This window comes from Onychomys torridus, chromosome 10, assembly GCF_903995425.1.
Source record: "Onychomys torridus chromosome 10, mOncTor1.1, whole genome shotgun sequence".
In the NCBI taxonomy this organism is placed as follows: domain Eukaryota; kingdom Metazoa; phylum Chordata; class Mammalia; order Rodentia; family Cricetidae; genus Onychomys; species Onychomys torridus.
In genome coordinates, this window is record NC_050452.1 from 30,737,059 (window position 1) to 30,761,355 (window position 24,297).

General features: G+C 46.1%; 1 protein-coding gene across 4 annotated transcripts in view; it reads right to left on the reverse strand.

Annotated features, from left to right (window-relative positions):
• Positions 1–1,024: 1,024 nt before the first annotated feature.
• Positions 1,025–24,297, reverse strand: part of Tbc1d14 (TBC1 domain family member 14) — a 91,110-nt gene continuing 67,837 nt past the window's right edge. For 2 of the 4 annotated variants that reach the window (XM_036200912.1, XM_036200914.1), the window contains 7 exons: positions 23,104–23,184; positions 21,038–21,132; positions 16,997–17,068; positions 16,195–16,323; positions 13,772–13,881; positions 4,809–5,067; positions 1,025–3,543 (listed from right to left, as the gene is read on the reverse strand). In XM_036200912.1, coding sequence (XP_036056805.1) covers positions 3,478–3,543; positions 4,809–5,067; positions 13,772–13,881; positions 16,195–16,323; positions 16,997–17,068; positions 21,038–21,132; positions 23,104–23,184 — 812 coding nt within the window. In that variant the 3' untranslated portion in view covers positions 1,025–3,477. The remainder of the gene's footprint in view (positions 3,544–4,808; positions 5,068–13,771; positions 13,882–16,194; positions 16,324–16,996; positions 17,069–21,037; positions 21,133–23,103; positions 23,185–24,297) is intronic. The other 2 variants (XM_036200913.1, XM_036200915.1) reach the window with 1 other exon arrangement.

Here is a 24,297-nt window from a genome sequence, read left to right on the forward strand (position 1 = left end):
GAGTCTCTTACATGGGGCTGGTGTGGAGGTTAATAATCCATGTAAGAACACTTGGTCCAGAGCCTGGTATGGCTGGAGCAGCCAGCCAGCCACAACTCTAGACTTTATTACCTCACCTCACTGCCTGCAAAGAACAGTAGCTCAGAGAAGGAAGCCACTGGTTTAGAGGGGAAGGCAGGCCTTGTGTCTATCCCTGCTGGAGGCAGTAACACATCGGGCAATCTCCCAATTCTTCTTCTCTTGGAAGACTTGGAGGTGATAGCAGTGAGGGACTGAAAGGAGCGTGGCATATACAAGCATTTGCCCAATCTGGTTCCAAGTAGCTTGTGGACCCTACCATATACTGTTGTGTGATATTTTGTTTGTGTTCTGACAAATAAAGCTTGCCTGGAGATCAGGGGGTAGAGCTAGCCACTAGTTAATCATAGAAGCTGGGCAGTGGTAGCTCACACCTTTAATCCCAGCACTCAGGAGGCAGAGACAGGAAGTGATAAGGCAGGTGGGGCAGAGACAGGATCATGGCTCCTTTAGGTCTGAGGATTCAGAGAGATAAGAAGTCACTGGTCACTGCTCCTCTGCTTCTCTGATCTCTGATCTAGCTTATTACCCAGATATCTGATTCCTGGTTTTTAATCGGTAAGACTAATTAGGTTCATGCTTCAACATAACCACTTTCCTAAGTGGCTCACAGGAAGGAGCTCACCCTTGTGTCCCCAGGTTTACAGGCTCCGGGAAAGCTCCAGAGTGTGAAGAGCTTTGGCTCAGCAGCTAGCACAGAGTAAATAAATGTGGTTGTATGCTCTCATGGGAATGCAGACTTAATGGTGGGAAGGTCAACACAGCAGGATTCAGGGAGTGCAGCATGGCTGGGGTCCCCAGCAACTTGGAGAGAACATGCTGAACTCCAGAATCCCTTGAGGAGAGTAACTGCCCTGCTTTGTGTCTCACAAGGCCTGAACTAAAATACTTTCTGCTATACTTCATAGCAAGAATGTCAGCTTTAAACCAAAGTACACAGTGAACATAAGTAACAATTTTACATGACTTTATTTTAATAAAACCACGTATTTACAATTCAAAAAGTCCTAGTTTGATACACTTTACTAAATAAAATTAAAGGTTAACTGTACAAGCAATTAAAACATGATATGTAGCAAGTGTTATCAGGAGTTTCCTATTGGCAAACTGTTTAAAAATAGTCACAATCTGAGCAGTTAGAAGTACCTTTGAAATGAGCACTGCTCCCAAGGTGACAGGAAGCCTCTCTTGCAAGCTCCCTCGAGAGTGAGAGCTGCCCGGCACCCTCAAGTTTGGGGACTGAAAGTCAACTGCAAGTGAGGTGGGAGGTGCAGACTTCTGCAGCGTCTGTTTCCAGTTTGCCAAAACAGTAAGTAGTATGAGAGATGCCCTCAGAGTAGAGGAATTTGGGACTGTAGAGCCTCTAAGGAGGGCACATCAGGCTCACACAAACAGGCCATAAAAACCCTGTTTGGACTAGAGATGCAGTCAGTGCTTGGCTGGCATGGAGTCTTGTTTGAGAACTTCATGCATGCCCACAGATTTATGTCAAACAAGAAAAGTTAAGAGCTGGGTTGTGAACACACATGAATTCCACAATGGCATTCACAACAAGGTGCCCAAGTCCCCTTGTCACAACACTTTCTGTATGATTTAAGGAATGTCTTTATGTACAGTAAGAAAATATATACATCTTGAGAGAACAGATGCCCATGTCATGGAATGAAACTAGGTACATCTGCAAAGAACAGCAGACAGGGCTGGGTACTCCACTTCTTACAGGCCAGCTGGGCCTGGGCTACATTCAGATCTGATGTCAAGAATGGCTGGATCTGGAGGCCACTGGATGGCTGGTGAAGACATCCTCCTCCAAGAGGTCAGACATCAGCCTTTCACACTAAGGCAGAGAGCTATATGGAGGGTGCTCCATAGCCTCCCTGGAGAAGCCATGAGACTACAGATGAGACTCCAGGAAAAAAGAAAAGTGGTGGCATGGGTGAATGGCATGCGTATGACAGCCTGCTGATGCAGTGGATGATCACACACAGAGCAGATGACGGGAACCCATGCAAACACACTGTCGTAAGGCTGACCCAAGTCTCCCTGCCACATGCTGTAGTCAGTCAAGGGCTCCCCAATGGCTGTCAGAAACTAGAACGATGGGGAGGATGATTTCTGGGGATAGCAGGTATGGTTGCAGAGGATTGTAGACTACAGACCACACTGGTATTTGCTGGAAAATATGTTCTCAACCCTGGCCTACCTGTACCCCCAGGAACAAGGATGCCAGTGGATTATCAGGAGGTAATCAGTTTCCACAGATACTGGATGTCCTTTGTATTATTCTATGCAAAAACTATTCATTTCTGTGAATTTGAATAATCAAATTACTTATACAAAGTTCTCAAGTCAAGGGAAAGCAACAACCACCACCTCCCCAGTGAGCGGAGAGAGAGCAGCTGGAATGGGGAAGGGCTGATGACACTGAGAATCCTAAGACTGCATAACTCCGGTCCGCACAGCAGTGTTTAAAGCTGATCTTCTAAAGCCAGAAGAGACAGGAAAGAATCACTGGCACTTAAAGGGGGTCCAGCTACTCAGGCGACAAAGGCAAAAAGAGACATTCGGCTAAAGCAAGGAAACCATCTCCCACACAATGGTGTTTTCAGGGGCTGCCATGCCCATCCTCCCAGAAGCAAGCAGGTAAGAGAGGAGCAAATTGTACAGTCCCTTCCTACCCCTTTCTTTACAGGGACAGTCTCTGTACCTTCTCAGCATGTGGCTCCCCTGCTCAAACCACAGTCACAGCCAAGATGCAGTGAGTGCTGCTTTGGAGAGTGGGATCCTAATGTGATCTCTCAGCCTTCCTGCCATCAGGTGTCAAGGCAACGGGTCAAATGTCAACACAAAGGTCAGGTGAATTTTCAGGAGCCTATGAGTATTCACCAGCAACTATCCTACAGAGTCCATCTTCCTTATGCTGTCCTTAGTAGGGAGATTGAAAACACACCCTTCACCTCTGGAAAGATTATCTCAGTAACTAAGTAATTCCTTTCTTATCCAACATATGAGCCAATAACATCTCTGAAGTCTCCTAGTAATATTTCTCATGCATCTTGGCTAAGAAAGATTGTAATGTACTTTCCAGTAGTTGGCATAATTGCATCACAATTTAATTAACTGCTGCTGGAATAAAGGAGCAAGGAGACAGCCTGCCCTTTCTTGAACCCTTGTGGAAAATGCAGTGGCTAGCCATGACCAATTCCAGTTCATAGGTCCACTGAGCTGCTTAAGGCTAAGCCTGGATGTAATTCTTTAAGAGCTATTTTGTTTTAAGGCCAACTCCAGCATCAGAAATCCAATATGGAAAGAGCCCCTGTTCTTCCCAGGCTTCAGTCTGAAAGCACACAGGTGCCATTTGGAGCTCTGCTTCAGTGGCAAGTGGGAGTTACCCGAGCCTCAGTGTCTGAGGGATGGGCTTCCTTTTTCCATTTCCCGGCTGTCTTTCTGAAGCGCAGACAGCACCTAGAATCACAGAGAAGACAGCTATGGTTAGACCCACAGGTCACACTGACCTGAGAATCTCATAGGAACAGTAAAAAAAAAAAAAAAAACCAGCAGCCATCTAACACTCATACCCCAGACCCCTACATACCTGTTCTCTGGGCTGGCTAGCCCCTGAACACAACACTGAGGCCCAGGTTTCCCTCCCAGGGCACTAGCAAGCCTCCTCCCCCATGTTGCTCATATAGCTGGTCCCTTTCACTAGGATGTTGGCCAGACAGAGGTGTGACACAGTCTTGAAGTGACTGTTTCCTCCTTTGCTCTCCCAGCTCTTGGTTGACACCTTTAAGGAACATCCCACTGCATTGCTGCCTAACAGCAGCAGTGACAACCAACGGCTACATTCCTAAGCCCACTGCATGCCAAGCAGAGTACTCTATGAGGCCAGACTGCCATCATCTTCAACCCTACCTTTCCATCTGGATTTAAAAGCCACTATAAGCAATAGGCTGCAAGATTTCAAAAGCTTTCACACAGATCCCCACCCAGCTTTCCGAGGGACTCTCCTTAGCTTCAGGCTCTGTTTGCCACCATCTTAAATTCTCAGTAACTTTAGAGCCAGGGTCCCATGTTTCTAGTCACACTGTTCTTTGTTTATTAATCAAAGAAAGGCTCTCCTCTGCCCCTGGATCCCTGATGACAGCACAGTCAGTTCTGCTCTCATGTGAACTGAGTACATCTTTTTAATTGCTTTGGTGAACTATGTAATTCATAGGCAGTTCACCCACATAAAGCCTGCATGTCAATGGTTTTCCAGATCTTCAAAAATATGTGCAAACCTCACCAAAAGTCAACATTAAAGCATTTTCATCAGCCTCGGACTGTTGAGACAGCTCAGTGGGTAAAAGTACTTGCCACCAAGCCTGAAGCCCTGCAGGTAATGCTGGAACTCACATAGTGGAAGGAGAGAACCAATTCCCACGAGTTGTCTCCTGACCTACACTCTCGTTATGGCACATACACCGCCCTCTCTCATGTAGTCATATACACAGGGAACAGAGGAGCTTTCTGGTGGAGTCCTACAGAGGTGACCTAGAAGTGCTGACACTACAGAATGGGGACAGTCTTCCTACACACACTCCTCTAGCTGTCAGAAACCCAGACATGAACCAAGCCACATGGCTTCAGCCTGAGCACCATTTTCAAAGACAGCCTGCCCTCTTCTAAAAAGGCTCACTGAGCAGCACATTGCTCCAGTCTCACAGCTCTGCCACATACTCACTTACCTGTGCCCATTTCTTGTTCCGGCTCTGCATCTGGACTGTGGAGATGGCTGCGAACACCTCATCTGCTGGCAGATCCTCTGGCAGCCTGGTCAGAAACTGGGCACTGTGGATGAAGTCCATCCTCGTCAGGATATCCTCGAACAGCTTCAGGATGCCCAGAGCTGTTCGAAAGAGAAATTCCTCCCCATCTCGACAGAATACATCCCAGATGCGGCAGGCCAGGTCCAAGGGCAGGGACTTACTGTACAAGGTGAAGATCCTGGGGAGAGATGGAGCTTTTAGGTTTGGAATGGCACAAGGCATGTACAACACCCTGAATCTCTGACTTTTACACACTGTGGATGGATGATACTGGCCTGCATTCACTCTGGGCCAATTGACATTTTACACCAAACAGCACCGTCAGCATCAAATGTATCATCAAGCACTACACAGCTTCTGAATCACAGCTATTGGATAATTCCTACTTGGAGCAGATATACATCAATCACCTACTATGTGTTCCCTGAGACGGGTGCCACATACTAGGTCTAGTAAGACAGGCTATATAGCTCAGAGCATGGAGTCAGCTAGAGAATAAGAACAGAAAAGAGAATACTATTCGTCATTCTTGTACGGGGTCAGCAATGCAGCAAGGTGTAAAATTTTCTGTTGTCATTGTTTGGTTTTTGAGACAGAATCTAGTTACACAGAAGACCATGCTGGCTTGAAATTCATGATTCTCCTGTTACAACCTCTGAGTGGTGGGATATAGGCATGGCTTTCTCAATGAATCTGACTGTAGATTACTAAAAACTGACCTTATACTTTAATAATGCAAACCATCAGATGAAAGGTATTCTCTTAACTCAGTGGTAAATTGAGGACCTGAGTGACACACAGCACCCAGGTGTAGTGGCATGCACTTGTAATCTCAGGGCTTGGGGGATAAAGACAGGGAGATCCTTAGGGCTCACTGGGCAGCCTAGCCAGCCTGACCAGCCTACTTGATAATGCCAAGACAATGAGAAACCCTGTCCTCAAAAACAAGTTGAATGGCGTCTGAGGGATGACCCCTAGACTGACCTCTGGCCCACACATGTGTATGCACTCACATACAAATGATAATCACAATCCACACTACCTAACAACTATGCTGGAATAACACTTGTGCCCCGCAGACAAGCACTTCTAACATGGATTGGGCCTATATCAACAGGTGGGTCCAGAGCACATGCTCTGGTTGGTATTATAAAGTGAGAAGTCTGGGTATGGTGGTATACACGTGTAACCCTAGCCCTTGGGAGACTGAGACAGGAGAATGGCAAGTTCAGGCCAGCCTGGGTTATAAAGCAGCACGCTGTATAAAAATAACTAAAAATGAGAATGTAGAAACCTAACCTGCACCTCCCACACACAAACAACAGTCCATACATGAGAACCATGTCTCCCATCTCCTTAAAGACTGATGGGCCCAACAAGAACAACGAAAAAGGATTCCCCCACATTATTTTTAACCAGAATCCATGACATAAACTTGATTCTTTTTTTTTTTTTTTTTCATGTAGCATAAAACCACTGAATTCAGATTTGCATGTAGATCTCCATCAACTCCTTTCGGCAGGTATGAGACAGCACTGGAATAGCAAGGTCATGTCTCCCTGAGGATGGCTATGTACCAATTGCTTCTGATTCTAAATAGCTCAGGTCAGGCATCTTTTTTTTTTCCTCCCAAGATTTATTTTTAATATTTTAGATTATGTGTATATGTGTGAGTATGTGCACATGAGTATAGGTACCTGTGGAAGCCAGAGGCATCAAGTCCCCTTGGAGCTGAAGTTACAAGTGGTAGTGAACCACCTGATGTGGGTACTTTGAACCAAACTTGGGTCCTCTGGAAGAGTAGTGTGTGCTCTTAACCACTGAGCCCACTGGGCATCTTTAAAAAGAAAACAGTAGACCAGGATGGCCTCAAACCTGCCATCCTCCTGTGTCAAGTCCCAGAGTCCTATGTCATGAATACTTTTTTGAAGCCTGCAGTATGCTACTTGCTACTCACTGGCGATAAAGATGCAAAGCGCTGAACAGACAACTCCAGAGCAGAAGGGACAAACAAACACAGATGGGGTTTAAGGATAGAAAGGGATTGTCAGGAGGGTACACACTATGCTTACACACAAGGGTGAATGCATGCCAATGCTCTTCTACATTGGGTCATAGGGCAGAACACATTGCTGAGGGGAGGCCGTTCATTCTACCCTAAAGAGGATGCAGGCAGCTAGGAGAGGAGCTCAGGATCCACCCTAAAGAGGATGCAGGCAGCCAGAAGAGGAGCTCAGGATGCTCCCCACACCTGCAGCAGAGTTCATGACAGCTACATGTCTGAGGGCAGCATGATGATGAATCATGCCAGTTAATGAAGCAAACCAGGTACTGGAAAAAAGGCTGTCCGGGAAGAACAAGGGCACAGAATGAGCAAGGCCTGCTAGACTGTGCTACAGGCTCTGGACCTTATCCTAGAGAACTGGGAGAGTCCGAGGGAGCAGCAGGCTGACAGCTCCTGGAGGGGAGGCAGGCTGGGCAGATGACCCAGATAGCTGCTGTCATGGAGCAGAGAGGGAGCAGGGGAGCTGGCCCAAATCAGGTATGACCTGGACAGTTGTGGGGAAGCAAAAGAGAAACCCAAGACATCAGGTCACTGGCTGAGCCACCCAAAGGATGAGACTGTCATCTTATACTCTGAGTTTGAGACATGTTATGTGCTTAAAGTTGGACATTCAGATGACACATATATTTATTTGACTGTCGGTTCAAAGGGGGGTTCTGTACCAGCAACACAGCTGAGTGAACAGTCTGTGTAGAAAGCACCAAGACAAGACAAGACAACCAGGACCAGAAGATGAAGGCTATCCAACTGCTCCCCAGCCTGCACTGCACATACAAGAGTCTACCTGACCTCACTGTTAACAACTATTCTTTGTCCTATATGGGAGCACAAATGACTGTGGCTTAGAATATTATATTACCTTTTTATTTATGTGCTTCTTAAAGAAAATATTTGTTTTGTAGCAGATGCCTCCTCATCCAAGTCTCAGCCCTGGTGACTTCCTTGGGAGGCTGTTTCTGACCCTTGGGATAGATGAGTCTTATTGTTTTGTTGTTTTGCTTGGAGGCATTTTGGTCTGTCTTGTTTGGGCTTAAATATGAACATCTATCTATTTCCCCACAATTCATTATCTTCATGAGATGGAGGTGTAAGCAGGGATGCCCAGCTTCTTCTGAGACCCTTCCCCTGGCTTCTAGAAGGCCCGCTCCTCCCTGTCTTCATACGGCCATAACCAAGTGTTTCCTGTCAATGTTCATATTATACCTTATGCATCCCTTTCCTATCTGTCATCTACAGCAGCCACAGTTCTCTCAGAGACAGTACAGTGCTGACAAGAAGGGGCTCTGTCATTATGAATACTGAGTTATTTCTCTGTGCCTTTCGTACCTTTACATCTTTAGGGCCTTGCAGACTCCAGTAGGTATCTCAGTAACATGCTTCTAAAAGCCCCTCTGCTCAGGTCAGGGGCCACCTATAGCTATCAAAGCATGGGTACCCTTTGTGACTAACCTCCTCCTGTCTTCTGCTCTTGGCTGCAAGTGCCTCTAGGACTCAGATCTTCAGTTCTCAGCAGCCCCTTCATGCTCCCTTCTCCCTGCTCAGATGCTTGGAGGTGGTGCCCCTGCTTTTTTTTCTCTCCCCCTTATTACCAGGAAACTGCAAATGCTTAACTAGATTTCAAACCACATTTAGACTCAAAAGTCATAGAAAGGAGATGGGCAGCACCTCCATGGGCCGGTGAGCCACTTGGTTCAGTCACAGGCCAGGAGATGATGCCAGGTTGGCTCTGGCCCTGCAGACCTGGACAGAATAGGTTGATGTATCCACTTAGCCTTCCCCTTATCTTAGAGCGCAAATTTACATCTTCTCTATGACTTAAGGCTCCATCCTGCTTCTAGTCAGTGACTACGTACAGGAGTGGGGTGGGCAGTGAAGCCCCTTGGCCTTCCCAGGCCCTTCTGGTGTTCCTACCACGGTGGGAAGATAGAATTTGAGAAGAAATGTTTCTTTGTTCCCTCTCTCAGGCCCCTGCAAATACTGAACAAAATATGAAGCAAGGCACTTTCAGGGCTGAGTCCAACTATTACAAAGCAATGCATTTCTGTACTGCGGCTCCAGTGCCATAGACTTTCAAGACAGCAATTCCAGAGCTATGAGCCTCCATTTCTCTGTAACACATGTGGGCAGGAGGGATAATCGTTACTGCTGAGACTTCACTATTTGTAGAAATACTTTTAATCTAGCCATGCCCAGCCCATTCACTTTTCTGACTTTGCACTGGGTTAGATATGAAAAGAACTGAAGCTCCAGGACAGCGCCCTCCCCCCAAGGATCCAGTCCTCCTTACAGAGAAATCCTGGGCTACATGTGAGCAGCCCCAGGCTGCAAACAATGACCCAGGGGCACTCCTGCTCTTCCATGAGGCATGCTTCCTTACTAAAATCCCAAGAGGAGGTAATCTCACCTCCACTTTGCAGATGACAATGCTGGAAACAAGGGCATGGTAGAGACCTGATCATAGCTTAGGATTGGGGAAATGTCAGCAGTTAGTCTTGACCATAGGGAACCTATGGCTAAAGACTTGGACCTATAGGCTACGGCACCCACTCCTAGCTGTGTCCAACTTCCTCAACCTGACTGGTTCCTAGAAATGAGCCTTTCACCCACCACTGGTTCAGGAGCACCCTCAGCTGCTATCCTCCTACTCAGGTTCTCCATGTTTCTAAGAACAGGAACAGGTAGAACAGGGGTGTGAGTTAAGAACCCATGGGCCTGAGGCAGCCAGCTCCCAGTGTAGTGACTTTGCCTGCATGCAAAGTCAAGGTGGCCACCTAGATTTCAGTTTGAATTCAGATACTGAGTCCAGAAACACTCTGGGTCCTAAGAGTAGTCAGAAAAGCACTTTCTGCTGCGTGCAGTCCTACCCTGAGTCAGCAGCATCCTCTCTGGTTCAGCACCTAGGAGGTAACAGTAAGCCCTGTACTCAAACAAGCTGTATGCCAGAGCTTCTGGAACTTCCTTCTACCATACTCAAGGCCCCAGTTAGCCAGCACACTTCCAGAGGGTGATGGAGGGTTTTCTCTCTCTCTGTCTTGAACCTAACTACAATGTAGTACCTACCCTCAAGGTGTCCTGGGGCAGATCCATAGCCTAGAAGGTAAGACCTATGGATAAACTTAGTATAGAACGCAATGGCGGGGTTGGGGATTTAGCTCAGTGGTAGAGCACTTGCCTAGCAAGCGCAAGGGCCTGGGTTCAGTCCTCAGCTCGGGGGGGAAAAAAAAACCCGCAATGGAAACCTGAATCACTGACAGTCACTTCCTTGAACCTGCCCCGCAAGGAGAAACCCCAGAGTGACAGCTCTTCATCTCAATGCATCATCATATGTGGAACACTCTGCTAGGTCTTTTGAGTAGCTCAAGATTGTCTCAAAACTTACTCCCATCCCCAAATAACTCTGCCATTGGATACAAGGAAGAAATCTTTTGGGAAGTTAAGCTACCTCTCATCACTTCTCCTACAGTATCTAGATCCTTGACAGTCAGGACACTCAAAACTCCACAGGAAATGAGGACAGCTGACAGGCCATTTCTCTGATCTCCAAGTCCACAGCAGAGAGGCAGACAACCCACAGCTAAACAAGGGCCCTAGCCAGCTTCCTGCAAGGCTAGAAGGGGAGGGGCCTGCGCAGCAGAACAAACAGACAAGTAGTTTTAGGCTGCTGGCACCTAAAGGGACCCTTGGAAACAGAAATGTCCTCATCCCACCCCACCCAGGTCTTGAGGATGTAGAAGTGAGTTATGAGGCTCTGAGAAGAACTACAAAAAATAGATACTGGTTGGGCGGTGGTGGAGCACACTTTTTTTTTTTTTTTTTTTTTTAAAGATTTATTATGTATTCAGTATTCTGCCTGCATGCCAGAAGAGGGCACCAGATCTCATTACAGATGGTTGTGAGCCACCATGTGGGTGCTGGGAATTGAACTCAGGACCTCTGGAAGAGCAGCCAGTGCTCTTAACAGCTGAGCCATCTCTCCAGCCCCCTGTGGTGGCGCACACCTTTAATCCCAGCACTCGGGAGGCAGAGCCAGGCGGATCTCTGTGAGTTCGAGGACAGCCTGGACTACAGAGCAAGATCCAGTACAAGCTCCAAACTACACAGAGAAACCCTGTCTCAAAAAAAACAAAAACAAAAACAAAAACAAAAACAAAAAAAAAAAACAAAAACAAAAAAAAAACAGCTAAACAAAAAACCCAAAAAACAGAAAACAGAAAAATAGATGCTTTGAGAGTATAGGTGGTGTTGAAGGAGGGTAGATGGCAGAGCAGCCAGTCTGCTCACCCTATGCAGCCATCTCTGAGCACCCATGGAGCCACACAGAACAGGAGGTAGTAGCTTAAACAGGCACATGGCCCCTGGGGCTGGACACTTCTCACCCACTCTGTGCACTGTGCAGGGCAAATGGACATGAGTCAAGGTCTAGTAATTCTGAGTGTAGATGTGGCTTGAGGAGGTGGTAGGACACAAACGGAGCAAGGCTCTGGAGTCACACTAAACAGCACACACCCTAGAGGGTGACATTGGGTAAGAAAACTTCAGGGACAAAGCAATGAGTATTTTCATGTGCAGCCCCTAATAACTGGGGCTTTCCTTGACCATCAGCACCCATCAAGAGCCAGGCTTACTGCAGACCATTAATAAACAGAGTAATGATAATCAGGAGAAGGCACTCTTTGGCAGTTCAACGTTAGCACAGCACTTCTAGAGCTTTCCTTGTGCCTAGCCCTGTAATGGGACTGCACACACAGCAGGCATCCTACTTGGCCGTTACTCCAGAAAGCAACAGCAACATATCAGGAACAAGCCACCCTGCAGGCCCTCAGGGAAGCACAGTACTCAGAAGGCCTTGGGCATCAGCCACATCATGGCACAGAGGACCCAGAAGCAAAACCCTATAGAGCTTCCTTTCTTTGAGGATACCCTGGACTCATAGCCCTGCAGGCTGGGACAGGAACACACAAAGCTGCCCTTCAGGCCATGGCTTTTGGAAAACAGCCAGCCATTATCAGACTCCAAGTCAGTGAGAGTAAGTAGACCATCATTGACAACACTCTCCACACTGTCATGGTGGTTCTGCTTCATGGAGCCTGTGTCCCAGTATACACAAGTTAATGTCCTACTGGGTTACCACATAAAGGTACCCCTTTAAAAGGATATCCCAAACATTTATATGTAGCAGAAGCAGACAGGACAGCTGAGTATTCCCAATGGTGGCCCATCCAAGCCTGGTGCTTACATTCTACAACAACATCAGCTCCAGTGACTTCAGCTACAAGTCCAACCACCAAACCCTCATATACACAGTCAGCTGAACCAAACAGTCACCAGGTTAAGACAGAAGCAACACAATGGATATCTGACACTCATTCTCAAGGATGCAGACAGCTCTACCCTACTGAGTGATTTGGACAAGGCTTGGACAGTACTTATTTATCTTTTAGAAGACCTCTTGCCTCCTAAAGAAAGTGAGAGAAAATCTAAAACAGCCAGTTCTCTGTCCAGAGTGGCTGAGTAGCTCATTTTACCTCTCTTGAGTTAGTGTTGCAGTCCACATGGGCCTTTTGGCCAAATGACATCTCTCCCCCAAAAAGCCCCTTCTCCAAGACAGAGTAGTCACCCTGAAATGCCCTAAATAGCTGATCATCATGGTCTCTGCAGGAGCACAATTAAAGAGGTTTCCTGGCCCTTGTAGACCAGTACATCATGCCTGGCTAGGGCACAGGGATCCTGAGGCACACTCTTCCACCAAATGACAACTGTTCCTGGCAGTGCTCAGGTCTCCAGGTCCCTTACCTGACTCTCAACCTGGTTACACTTGAGGGTGATAGCCACCCTCTCCTCATGACCATAACTACTTCTGTACAAAGATGATCTGATCTACTGCTCCAGCTCACAGTTCTGGAGCCTCCAACTTACATGTCTCAGGAAACTTCTATTTAGATCTCTCTAAAATTTTCATGCTCAAAGTCAAATGGCCTCTGTGTTTTAGATATCAGCTGCTGACACGAGCAATCCCACATTAGCACTACCAACAACACCATAATCCCCTGGCAAGTCCACAACATGTACCTAGGACCTGCCATGACTCCTTTCCCTACTCTCTGTCAGCCCTTGTTCTCCTTCACTGAACTCTCACCCAGGAGCTCCTGCCTCCCACGCTGCTTAGAGCTGACTTACACAACAAGCGCAGGCCGTCACCATCTCCCGTGGCCCACAGCTTGGCCTCCGAGCCCCAGATGTTCTGGCTTCCCCATCTCCCCACCCTTATCCCCAGCCTTTAATGATGTCCCCCAATGCCACCAGCCCAGTCGCTATGCTCTGGCTTATTGAGGCCCCTCCATGCTGTTTCCCACACCCCCCTCACCCAGGTTGGGGGTCCATCACCTCCTCTCTCCACTTCTATCTCAGTCTCTCCGACAGGGCAGTGCAGTGACCAAAGCTCTGAAGCCCACACGCTGCTTCTCCTTCCACATTCACTCAAGCAATTTACACAATTACTCCATGTTGCATCAGTGGACTTCTAGTGAAAGGTCTGGCACAGACTTGCTGCCCACAGACATCTCATTTAATGGATTGGCAACAGTGCTTTAGAAACAGACAGGTCTAAGGCACTGTCTATTGAGGAAGTCTAGAAGGTCAGTCAAGTCACAAACTGTGACAAAGAGCCTGGAGAATAAACAAGAGGCATTCAGTGCAGAGGGGAGCTGGGAAGCAGGACAAGGAAACTCAGCTGAGCCCTCCAAGAAACTGGCAGTGACAACAGGAAAATGGACAAGGGATGAGAAGTGCTCTGGAAAGCAGGAAAGCCAAATCTTACCAATCGATTAGGTAGATGTCTGCAGTTAAGTTGTTTTTCTTGAAATGCGCAAACAGTTTCGGCAAGTTTTCTTCAAAGAATACCTCAAATGCAGCAAAGTAAGTCAACATCTAGAGAGACAATGTTAAACACACTGGTAAACTAATTATCAGCATGAGTTTCCAATCCACACGAATCAAGAGCTTTGCTCGCTTAGAATCTAGTAATTGTTATCCAGGCAACATGTAGATAAGCACAATGCTATTTCTGCGCTTCTCATAGCAGGCTGTTCACATCCTATCATTTCTTCAAGTTACAGGGAAGACACTGAAACCCAGAGCGATTGCTTACCTTGCCACACAGGGGCAAAGTACCCGTACATGGTAGAGCTGGGACTTGAACCACAGCCTCTACAGCTATGAAGGTTACAGCTGCATTGTGAGAGTTACCTGGAAAAGCAAGCTGCCTGCTGCCCATGCCCAGCACATTCACAATAGGAGAGACAAGACTAGAGTCTGAGGGAAGGGCAACACCGCTCCAGTTTCAACTTGTAGGTCTTTGACCACAGCGGACGAAGACACTACAAGAAGGAGGCGGCAACAGGCCAGGTCCTTACAAGCTTTGTAAGGAAAGAAAGCAACAGGGCAGGAGGAGAGACGGCGTGAAGCAATCCATAGGAGCGAGCACACCTGGGGGAGGTGAGTCTGCTCTACTGATCGTCCACTGAGTGCAGAGGCAGAACCCAACCCTGACCTCTCTTACTCATTTTCAGGAAGGGACTACACTGTAGATCACGGGGACATGTGGCAATGTCTAGGGACACTTGCGGAAGGGGTGGCAGGAGTGTGTCGAGGCCTCCAATGAACAGGAACCCCCACAGCAGTCATCTGGCCTAAAGCTTGCCTGCCAGTGCTGCCCAGAGTAAAGGCCCCACTCAACACTACAACGCTGCTTCTCCCTTCCCTCACTCCACATTCAAGAGAGGAATCTGGGGTCTTCAAAATTAGCAGAAATGGGTACCATCTTACTATATATAGAAGGAAAAAAAAAATTAAAGCTCAGCTTGGTGGCACACAACTATAATCCCAGCAGTCAGGAGGCTGAAACAGTACCAGTTGACTGTCAGCAGGCTCTGACAGCTTATGAGTTTAGGGCCAGCTGGATTATCAGTTAAGTCTTTGTTCCAAAACAAAACAAAACAAATTTAAGCTGACATCCGGAAACTCCTTCCTAGGACTAATACATAGGAAATATAAAGTCAATAGTAGCAACAAACTGTTCAAGGGTGAGACTCTCTCCTGAAGACTTCATTCTCTTCTCGGGAAGTTCTTATCTGCTTGTGACAGGATCCCTGTACCTGTTCAGTGAAACTCTTACACAGAGTGAGAGCTGCTCTGGGTCCACGGCACACTAATTACACAGCAGTGAGTCACTGCTGCACTGGGGGTCTCGGCAGATTTCATTTACCACTCCATTTCCCCTTGCCCCATTTCAAACCCTTCTCATAGTTACAATCATAAATAATTGTATCGTAACAATCTCTATGCATACTGCTTTGTTCACAGCTGTGACTTTTCTCAGAACCAATTCTTACGAGAACTTTGTATCAACGCCACTCTGAGCTACAGAAATTGAATACCAAATAATCTTCCTGAAGGACCCTGCTAGCTGACACTCCACTAACAGCTTCAGAACAAAGACTGTGGGGATCCTGAAGACACTTAAGGAAGTACTCCAAGCTGACATACACCATCAGATAGTTGAGGTCTTGACAGACTAGTTAGTGGTAATGACCAGAAAATCAAAGCAACACCAACTTAAAAGCTGATGGATTAGTGAGTTTTCTTCCAGTGAGAACGAAGTTCAGGACCCAGAATGGATTCAAACCCCAGATATGTCTTGGATAAGCCATTTCTCTCCTCAGTCTGTTCCCACATCTGGACTATGTAGGGGACTCAGCTGCGAAGTATGTGGGGGTCTCTTAAAGGCCACCAATGGTAAAGGCCATCTACACAGCACACTAAACCACTGCCTTGTCAAAGTAAGGGAGCCTGGTCTGGAGCATGTCTCCTTTCTCCTTTCTTCTGTGCTTGCGTAGGTTCCACAGAGCAGAGTCCCACCCTGACAGTGAGCAGCAGCACACATTAGCCCTCAGGTATTCTACTCAACTAAGGAGGGCACTGCTGTTACATCTCCCTAACACAAAGTGCATATGCTTGCACAGAAGTTGCCCTCCACCTCCATAGATAAGGTACAGTGTTTTAGACACACTGTCTCTCTGGGAGAATGCAACGTGCAATGGTCTACATGTTTCTACACTTAAGTTCATGTGTTCTTCATTATAAACAGCCCATTATGCATTTCCCACCTTGAAAAGACAGAATGACTGGGTAGTTCTTAATGCATAAAGACATGGTACTGGGACACACACAGAGCATACTCACAAGGCCATGGTCCACTCGGAAAAATGCCATTTGACAGGGTTTATTCAAAAGATTAGAAAAAGCAATAAAGGCATCTGCAGTATCTAGGTTCAAGATCAACACTGCAGCTATAAAGGACATGCCCTGAACCTGAGGAAGGAGAGAAAGGTTATGTTAACTAATGTGGCCACAAAAGTCAGAGCAGCTTTTATTTATAAAGAGAAACCAATACACCTTCCTGATAAAAAGGCCCTTACAGACACCCATTCACCCCCTAAATAAACCTTGTCAGATCAGACCCACCCTCCTCAGAGCCACAGCTCTGTCTATCAGGCACCTGCTCTTTCTTCCCTCTATCCTCTTCCCCCTTCTAATGGAAAATCACAAGCCAACCTCATGTTAGGCCTTTGGCATCTGGAATACTGCATCTGGTGTGTGCCGTGCTGGGTTGTGGTGCTGTGCTCACATGTATGAACTCAGCAGGCTTAAGTAAGACCATGCATACATAATGCATCCATTTAGCTACAAGTACAGCAGTATCACACTTTTGAAAAATGGTTAATGGTAAAGCCTTTTCTATTTAATTTCAGGGATAAATCACATGCAAAAAGTAAACATCACACCTAGTTAAAATGTGATGAATGCCACAGAGCAGCCATGTCAGCCCAATTTCTCCAAGGAAACTGAATCAACTCATGTCTCTTAAGACTTTTTTATATTCTTCAAAAGGCCACAATAGCATTCAATATGAGAGCTGGGCAATGTTTTGACTTTCTTTATAGACCATAACATCATAAAAAAAAAACTGGAAAGCATCACTTACATAACCCACATCCGGCCGGTAACAAGTATAAGCGCCCAAAATACTGTGCAACATGTCATGATATGGACCACCCTAAAAGGATTGACATACCAAAATCAACACATGCATAAGTACTGTTAGTCTTAGAACAGCATCCAATTACATTGCTGCGGCTGTCACCACTGTTACCCTGCTGATCACACAAGAGGGACTTGGCTGAGCACTATGCTAGCAGCTCTAGATGCATTATGCAATTTAATAAATGAGCTAGTAACTTGCTGTTAATGAGAAATCTGCAATTCTGTCTATGAAACTACTCTAGATAAGCTAAAGGAGCCGAGCGGTGGTGGCGCATGCCTTTAATCCCAGCACTTGGGAGGCAGAGCCTGGCAGATCTCTGTAAGTTTGAGGCCAGCCTTGTCCAGAAAGTGAGATCCAGGACAGGCACCAAAATACTACACAGAGAAACCCTGTCTCGAAAAACCAAAAAAGGGGAAAAAAAAAAAAAAAAAAAAAAAAAAAAAGGTCAGCTATGATCAGTACCCTCATGAAATGCCCTTCTTTTGGCTCATGTTATAGTCATGTTCTATTCCAAGTTCAGTAGTAAGCCAGGTGGCCAAGACTCCTCAAAGCAAGTGGCGAGGCTGAGCCTTGTGCCCACAAGGATGGTTCTTTCTGCCTCCCTCTGCCCGTCACTCCGTTTCCTCTGCATCCTTCTGAACAGCAGGGTTTGGAAAACGTGCTCCAAGTCTTTGCTCCTTGTGCATTCCATTTCGTTTCAAGCTCTCCCCCAGCTAAGATTTCATTTGTTCCTACAACAAGAAGACAAGCCCAGAGCTGTCCCACACTGTTACTAGTGTACCCTAAAGGGACAGGCTGGACCTAAATGAAGTTCCTAACTGCCTACATCGACCGCATGCCCTCATATAACACAGGAATAAATATTCTGTCTGGCATATATGACTAGGAAGTCACTCCACAGGTAGTTCAGGGTAGCTTACAAAGGAATGACATGAACCAGATGATAACATTTTCATTTTTTATTTGGTTGGTTGGTTGGTTGGTTGGTTGGTTGGTTACAGGGTCTCACTGTATAGCCAAATTCCTGCCTCAGCCTCTCAAGTGCAGGAATTACAGGTATATGCCACAACTCCCAGCAGAGACCATTGCATTCTTACTTATTTAAAAAAAAGAAAAAAGAAAAAAAAAAAAAAAGCTGTATCAAAAAGCCAAATAAAGAAAACAGAATGGAGGCAGGGGAAGGCAAAACACAGGGCTGGGAACAATGGTGGCAGATCATGAGCTGACCCGAGGACTAGAGTGAATAAAGAGATTCAATGTAATCTGAGACTGGGAAAGACTATACTGCTCTTTCCTTAAAGGATTTTCCACCTTGTCATTCCATCCCCTCATGTTGGTGCCAGCTCCTTTTCCTGAATGCCCTTCACTTGTACTGGACTCTCATGTTCTCTCTCTAGCCTTTGCATTTAATTGCATTTACCATTATCCATTCCCAGGACTAAAAACCACTGACCAAGGAAGTCTCACTTAAAGGAAGCCTGAGAGAACAAACTACCCAGAAGGGACCACAGAGCTTCCATGTCCCCTCTTTAGAGCTCACCCTGGTAAGCACCAAGGGACTGTGCATTTCAACATTTCTGAAGCAGAATTTAGGGACCATGTTTCAGGAGAAGCCCTCTAAGACCCAGTGATGCAAAGCTAGGCTTCAGCCTCTGATGAAACTTCAGGCTCTTAGTGCTCCATGACTCTGAGGTTTGGCCCACAGCACAGTAGGACCTTCAGGAACATTCTGGGAAGCCTGCCCAGCTATGCTCTGAATCCCACTTGCTTTCTGGTCTCAAATCTCTGGTTTTAGCTTCTGCCAGTGAGAAAGGGTACAAAGCTTCTCCCTGACAGTCAAGAGACCAGGAACCATGAGCTCCCTCTGAAGACTCTCATGTCCCCACTTCTGGGCTGCCAAAAGTGAAACTTCTTTAGTCTTTAATGGATCCCACTGTCATCTAGTTTCAAATACAGTCGAAGATAATCAATAGTCAGTATAGCACTGATGGCTTCCCTCTGTGAGTCAAGTACTGTGAATAAGGCTCTAAGGCTGCAGAGATCATCCCTAGTCACAGATGAACAGATTACAGGGCAGAGAGATTAAATATTTTACTTGAGGCAAACTACTAGCAAGAAGGCAACTGATCAGAATCAAACCCAAATCTGTGAGACCAAAGTTAACCCCCTTCATAAAGCAGCACTGCCTAAGCCCCTTCAGAGCTAGAGTCACAGGAGCCCCCACGGAGGTGGAAAGGCCCAAGTGTTCAGGAAGTAAAAGGCCTCAGAGGAGATGACCAGGCAGTGGGCAACAAGGTATGGTGTGGGCTGAGGCCTACAAAAGTGTGTGGGAAGAGAAAGGCACTCCTTCAGAAAGAGAAAGGGCCATTCTGAAGATGCTGCCCAGCTAAGTCCACACATGCCACCAAGCCTGGGCAGTACTCCCAAGGGTTTATGGGCTAGATACTGGGCCAAACGACTGGACAGCCTTATAGACTTTTCCCTGGCTTTGGCTGAAGGAGTCCTAAAGCTCAAATGCAAACATTTCCAGCTGAATTAAGATCCTCCACACTTAAGACATTGGGACCCTGCTTTGTGGAATCACTGAGACAGCAACAACCCTGTCACTAGAACCCAAAGACTCCTCTTGGCCCTTTATCCCCAAGCACTCAAAGTACTCAGACTGGTGCTACCCCCGAAGCTGGCTAGTCCCTGATGCCTGGCCAAGTCATGCTTGCTTCCTTATTCTCAGCCACAAACCAGAGTCCTAGAACTCTGCCCTCAACATACACTGCTCTAGCTTAGGAGACGTACTTACCAGTTCTGCATAGAGGATGCAGGGACAACTGTGTCCTCTACACTCACTCTTGCACAGGAACAGGGTCCCAACACTTCTGTCACAGTTGTACTTCCACCTGGCACATGCTCTCTGCCAGACTACATTAATTAAACCTAGTGCATGCACAGACAAGACTGTTCTCTTCTTCCTGTATGTGACCTCTGATTCTTCACACTCCAGAAGAGGACAGTGCCTCTCCTGTGCTGTCAGACTTTCCAGCCCAACCACATTACTCCCAAGCCCACCTAAACTCAATACTCTGGGCCTGTTCATTCTGCAGCCACTTAAATAACTCATTCCAGTTTGTTACCCACCTTTCCCCAGTAAGCCATGGTGTGCAATGCATGTTAACAAACTGGGAACCATGGTGCATGACTTGAGATTGCAATACTGATCAGCAGGCAAAGAGGTGAATGGAAGGAGGTAGAGCAGCTAGGAGAGGTGAGGGAGCTGCTGTGGTGACCTACAATGCCTAGGCTCTCAGATAAAGCAGTGAGCACTGAGAAGGGAAAGGTGCAGAAATACGGAAGAGAGCTGGCAATACTGTTAGCTTGCAGGAGGGAGGGCTCAAAGGAAACCTCTGGGTGTATATCTCTCAAGAACACAAGGTCTTGAGAGAAGACTCTAAGATCTGCTGCCAGCCATCTTTGTATGTGCCCAAATGACTGAGGGGAGGTCTCTCTTGCTCCATTAACATCCAAAGACAAGAGTCCACTCCCTATACTTCCTGGCTCATCATCTCAGAAATCCCAAGATATCCCGGCTACACCAAGGCTATGAGGCACTCCTTCCTGGCCCCACTTTCAGCAGGCCCCTGAAGTCACATGGAGGCTCCTACCAAGAGGACACGGTTACCTGCAGTCCTAACAACAGAAGAGCATGAGGAACACTGTAACAGCACAACCACCCATAAGCCCTCTGCACCACCTACTGAGGCTCTGGCATGCACACTTCACAAAAACAACCAATCACCTTTAAAACAGAAATATGATCAATAAGAACCAGTTACACTCACTTTAAATATCTAAATGCACTGTCAGTGATACCCACCTAATTCCCCACCTAAACCCTAGATAACCTTTCAAATAGGACTACAGATACATGCAGCTCGGTATTCATAAAACTTAAACAGAGAACACTTGTGACAAATCCCCACCACTTACTTGCTGGAAAATGCAGAGATTAGGAAATGTTCTAGAAATGTCCAGTTTAATAAGCTCCAGACTGGCCTCTCTGTCTGCTGCTGAAAACCCAGCATCTGTCAAAAAAGCAAAAAACATTGCACACCTCAGCACAGACAGGTGTCATTACAAGGCTCTGAAGCTATATAACGTGAGCTAGAGAAAGCTGTTCACAAGTACACAAGTAGACGCCTTGTCTACACGTGAAGAGTGTGTCCACCTTCATGAAGAATGCATGGCAAGTGTAGTCTCTCACTTTAGGGATCAAAATGTCTCACAGCACCAGCCAGAACATCAGATTATTTTCTAGAGTCTAAAAACCAAAATCTAGTTTGGTATTACTTGTCATCAACAGCAATCAGGAAAATAAGTATAAGTTGGGAAATACACACAATGAACCCAGGCATGGGAAATCATAACAAAGATGATTGTTCTACCCAAAGAATCTCTGGTGAGAATTTGTTATGTGTTGCCTCAAAAAATTAGAAGTAGCCGGGCAGTGGTAGCACATGCCTTTAATCCCAGCACTCGGGAGGCAGAGCCAGGCGGATCTCTGTGAGTTCGAGGCCAGCCTGGTCTACAGAGCGAGATCCAGGACAGGCACCAAAACTACACAGAGAAACTGGGACTGGGGGAAAAAAACAAAGTTGGAAGTAAAACTAAATATGATCCAGAAATCCCACTCCTGGGTGTGCAGCTAAGGAAGTGAGAATGGTATCTCATCTCCATGACTCATCAACCTACATGGCTGCTCTAGGTAAACAGATGAAGAAAAGGTAGCAGATACGGACAACAGATGAGCTGAGGGACACTGTGCTAAGCAAAAAAACCAACCACAGAGAGACAAGAACTGTACAATATCATTTGTAGATTCAATCTAAAAATGTCGACTCAAAGAAACAGAAATCATTGTCGGGCGGTGGTGGCACACACCTTTAATCCCAGCACTCAGGAGGCAGAGCCAGGCGGATCTCTGTGAGTTTGAGGCCAGCCTTGAACTTGCTCTACCAAGCAAGATTCAGGACAGGCACCAAAACTACACAGAGAAACTCTGTCTTGAAAAAAAAAACAAAAACAAAACAAAAAACAAAACACACACACACACACACACACACACACACACACACACACACACACACACACAGAAGGAAGAAAGGAAGAGAAAAAAGAAACAGAAATCAGAATGTGTTTACCAGAGGTAGGGGAGGATGGGCAGGAAGGAACCAGGGAGATACTGGTCAAAAGATAGAAAATTTCAGATTAAAGAAAATCCCTACAAAATAGTGGCTATAGCTAATTATACATAGTATCCTTGAAACAGGCTGTTAACAGAGGAAAACTGTTTTCCCCATTAAAAAAAAAACCCAAACTAGACATAGATCAGTAACAAAAAGATGGCCTAGCATTTGTAACCCGAGTGCTGAGATAGAGAGGAAGGGAGCAATCATGTGAGGTAATGTGTATTACCTAGCATAAATGACCTAGATTTATACTTAAATGCTAACTGTTGAAATCCCTAAAGTCTAAAATCCTGAAAATATAATTCTGAATTTTTTAAAACTTATTTAAATGCATTTACTTACATTTTATTATAATGTTATAAATGCTTCAAAACATGTGCATGATAGGTACACAAAATCTTGTCAATTTAAATAAAAATAGGAACAGCTTATGTTCAAATATTCATAAATAATGTTTTCTGTATTTTTAAATTCCAATACCATATAAGATAGCATGAAAAGTCACACTGCCTACCCACAGAGACATCGTGTGCAATGGGTCTTTCCTCTAAGCTCACAGATATGCACTGCTGCTGCCTCTAGAAGCTAACACTCAATGAACCAGGCTACTGGGCAACTTTAATTAGAAGCAACTGGTTGTGTGTGAGCAAGAGACACAAACCCTTTTGGGAACTGTGGGGTTCTAGTTCTTCTAAAAGTTATTTCCTTTCCATTTTTGTTTTTGAACAGTCCCTCTGCCGTAAAGCCACACTGGAGCTGGTGAGTACTGCTGCTGTGAGTGACCACTCGGTGAGGGCAGAGCTGTACCTTCGTTCTCCACTTCTGAGCCTCCAGTGCTGAGAGAACGCCACCGTTCCTTGGCCCGTGCAAGACAGATGTCGAAGAGCTCTGAAAGAAAGGCTCTGGTGAGTCAGACTTGCACATGTTCCCTCACCAAACACCAGAGAGCACACAACTATCTCCTTTACCAAGGTCAGGAAGGCACTCTTCCAACAACTCCTCCCAGCTTGGCCTGGAAGCGCCCTGCCTAAAGAGAGCCCTTTACAAAGCAGACTGTGGACCCTGTCACAGTGCTTGGTGCCTTCCACTCCTCCACAGCTACCTATTCTCATCTTGCTGACTTTCTGTGACTGGCCGACTGGCTCTTGGATGGTCAAAGTCTCTTGCTTACCTCTGTATCCAGACCAAAAGCTCTGGGACTGAAGAGATCAATCAGTATCTCATCTATGGACTAAGGGATAGGCGGAAAGAGTCTAACTGGTTTCTAATGGGTTTGAGTCATCATCTCCAAAGACAATCCCAAATGCTTTAATGCTAAATGTTGAAATCCTTAAAGTCTAAAATCCTAAAAATAGAATTCTAAAAGAAAAAAATGTAAACACATCAAGAGGGGAATTTGAGAAACATAAGAACAACAGACCACTTCATGTGCTGCCTTGTACAACAAAACAGGCATCACAGTGTGAATCGTAAGCATCACCGTGGATGAAAGGCATTATATACCGAAATCACAAGCAGATGGCCTATATACACAGAAATATGCTGAAAAGCAAAATATATGAACAGCTATCACTATGGTTCATAACTGTGCACCAAAGTTCCTAACTAGCCACATGAAACACTGGGTTAGACAACCTAAATCTTTGATCAAAACTAAGAAAGGTTACCATTGCACATATAGTCACCCAAAGAGCCCAGACTTCAAAGAATGTTCTACAAATGCAAATGTCCAATCTGCACACACACAAGCAACACAGTAATGCACATCCACATAGTCAAATCTGAAAGAAATGCACAAAATGAATTGGGGCAATCTAAAGTTTATATACAACTTCTACTTGGAATATTGAAAGTGGCACAGAACACAGGGGCTGGAGAAATGGCTCAGCAGTTAAGAGCACTGATTGATCTTCTAGAGGACCTGGGTTCAATTCTCAGCACCCATACTGTGGCTCACAACCATCTGTAAGTCCAATTCCAGGAGATCTAACACCCTCTTCT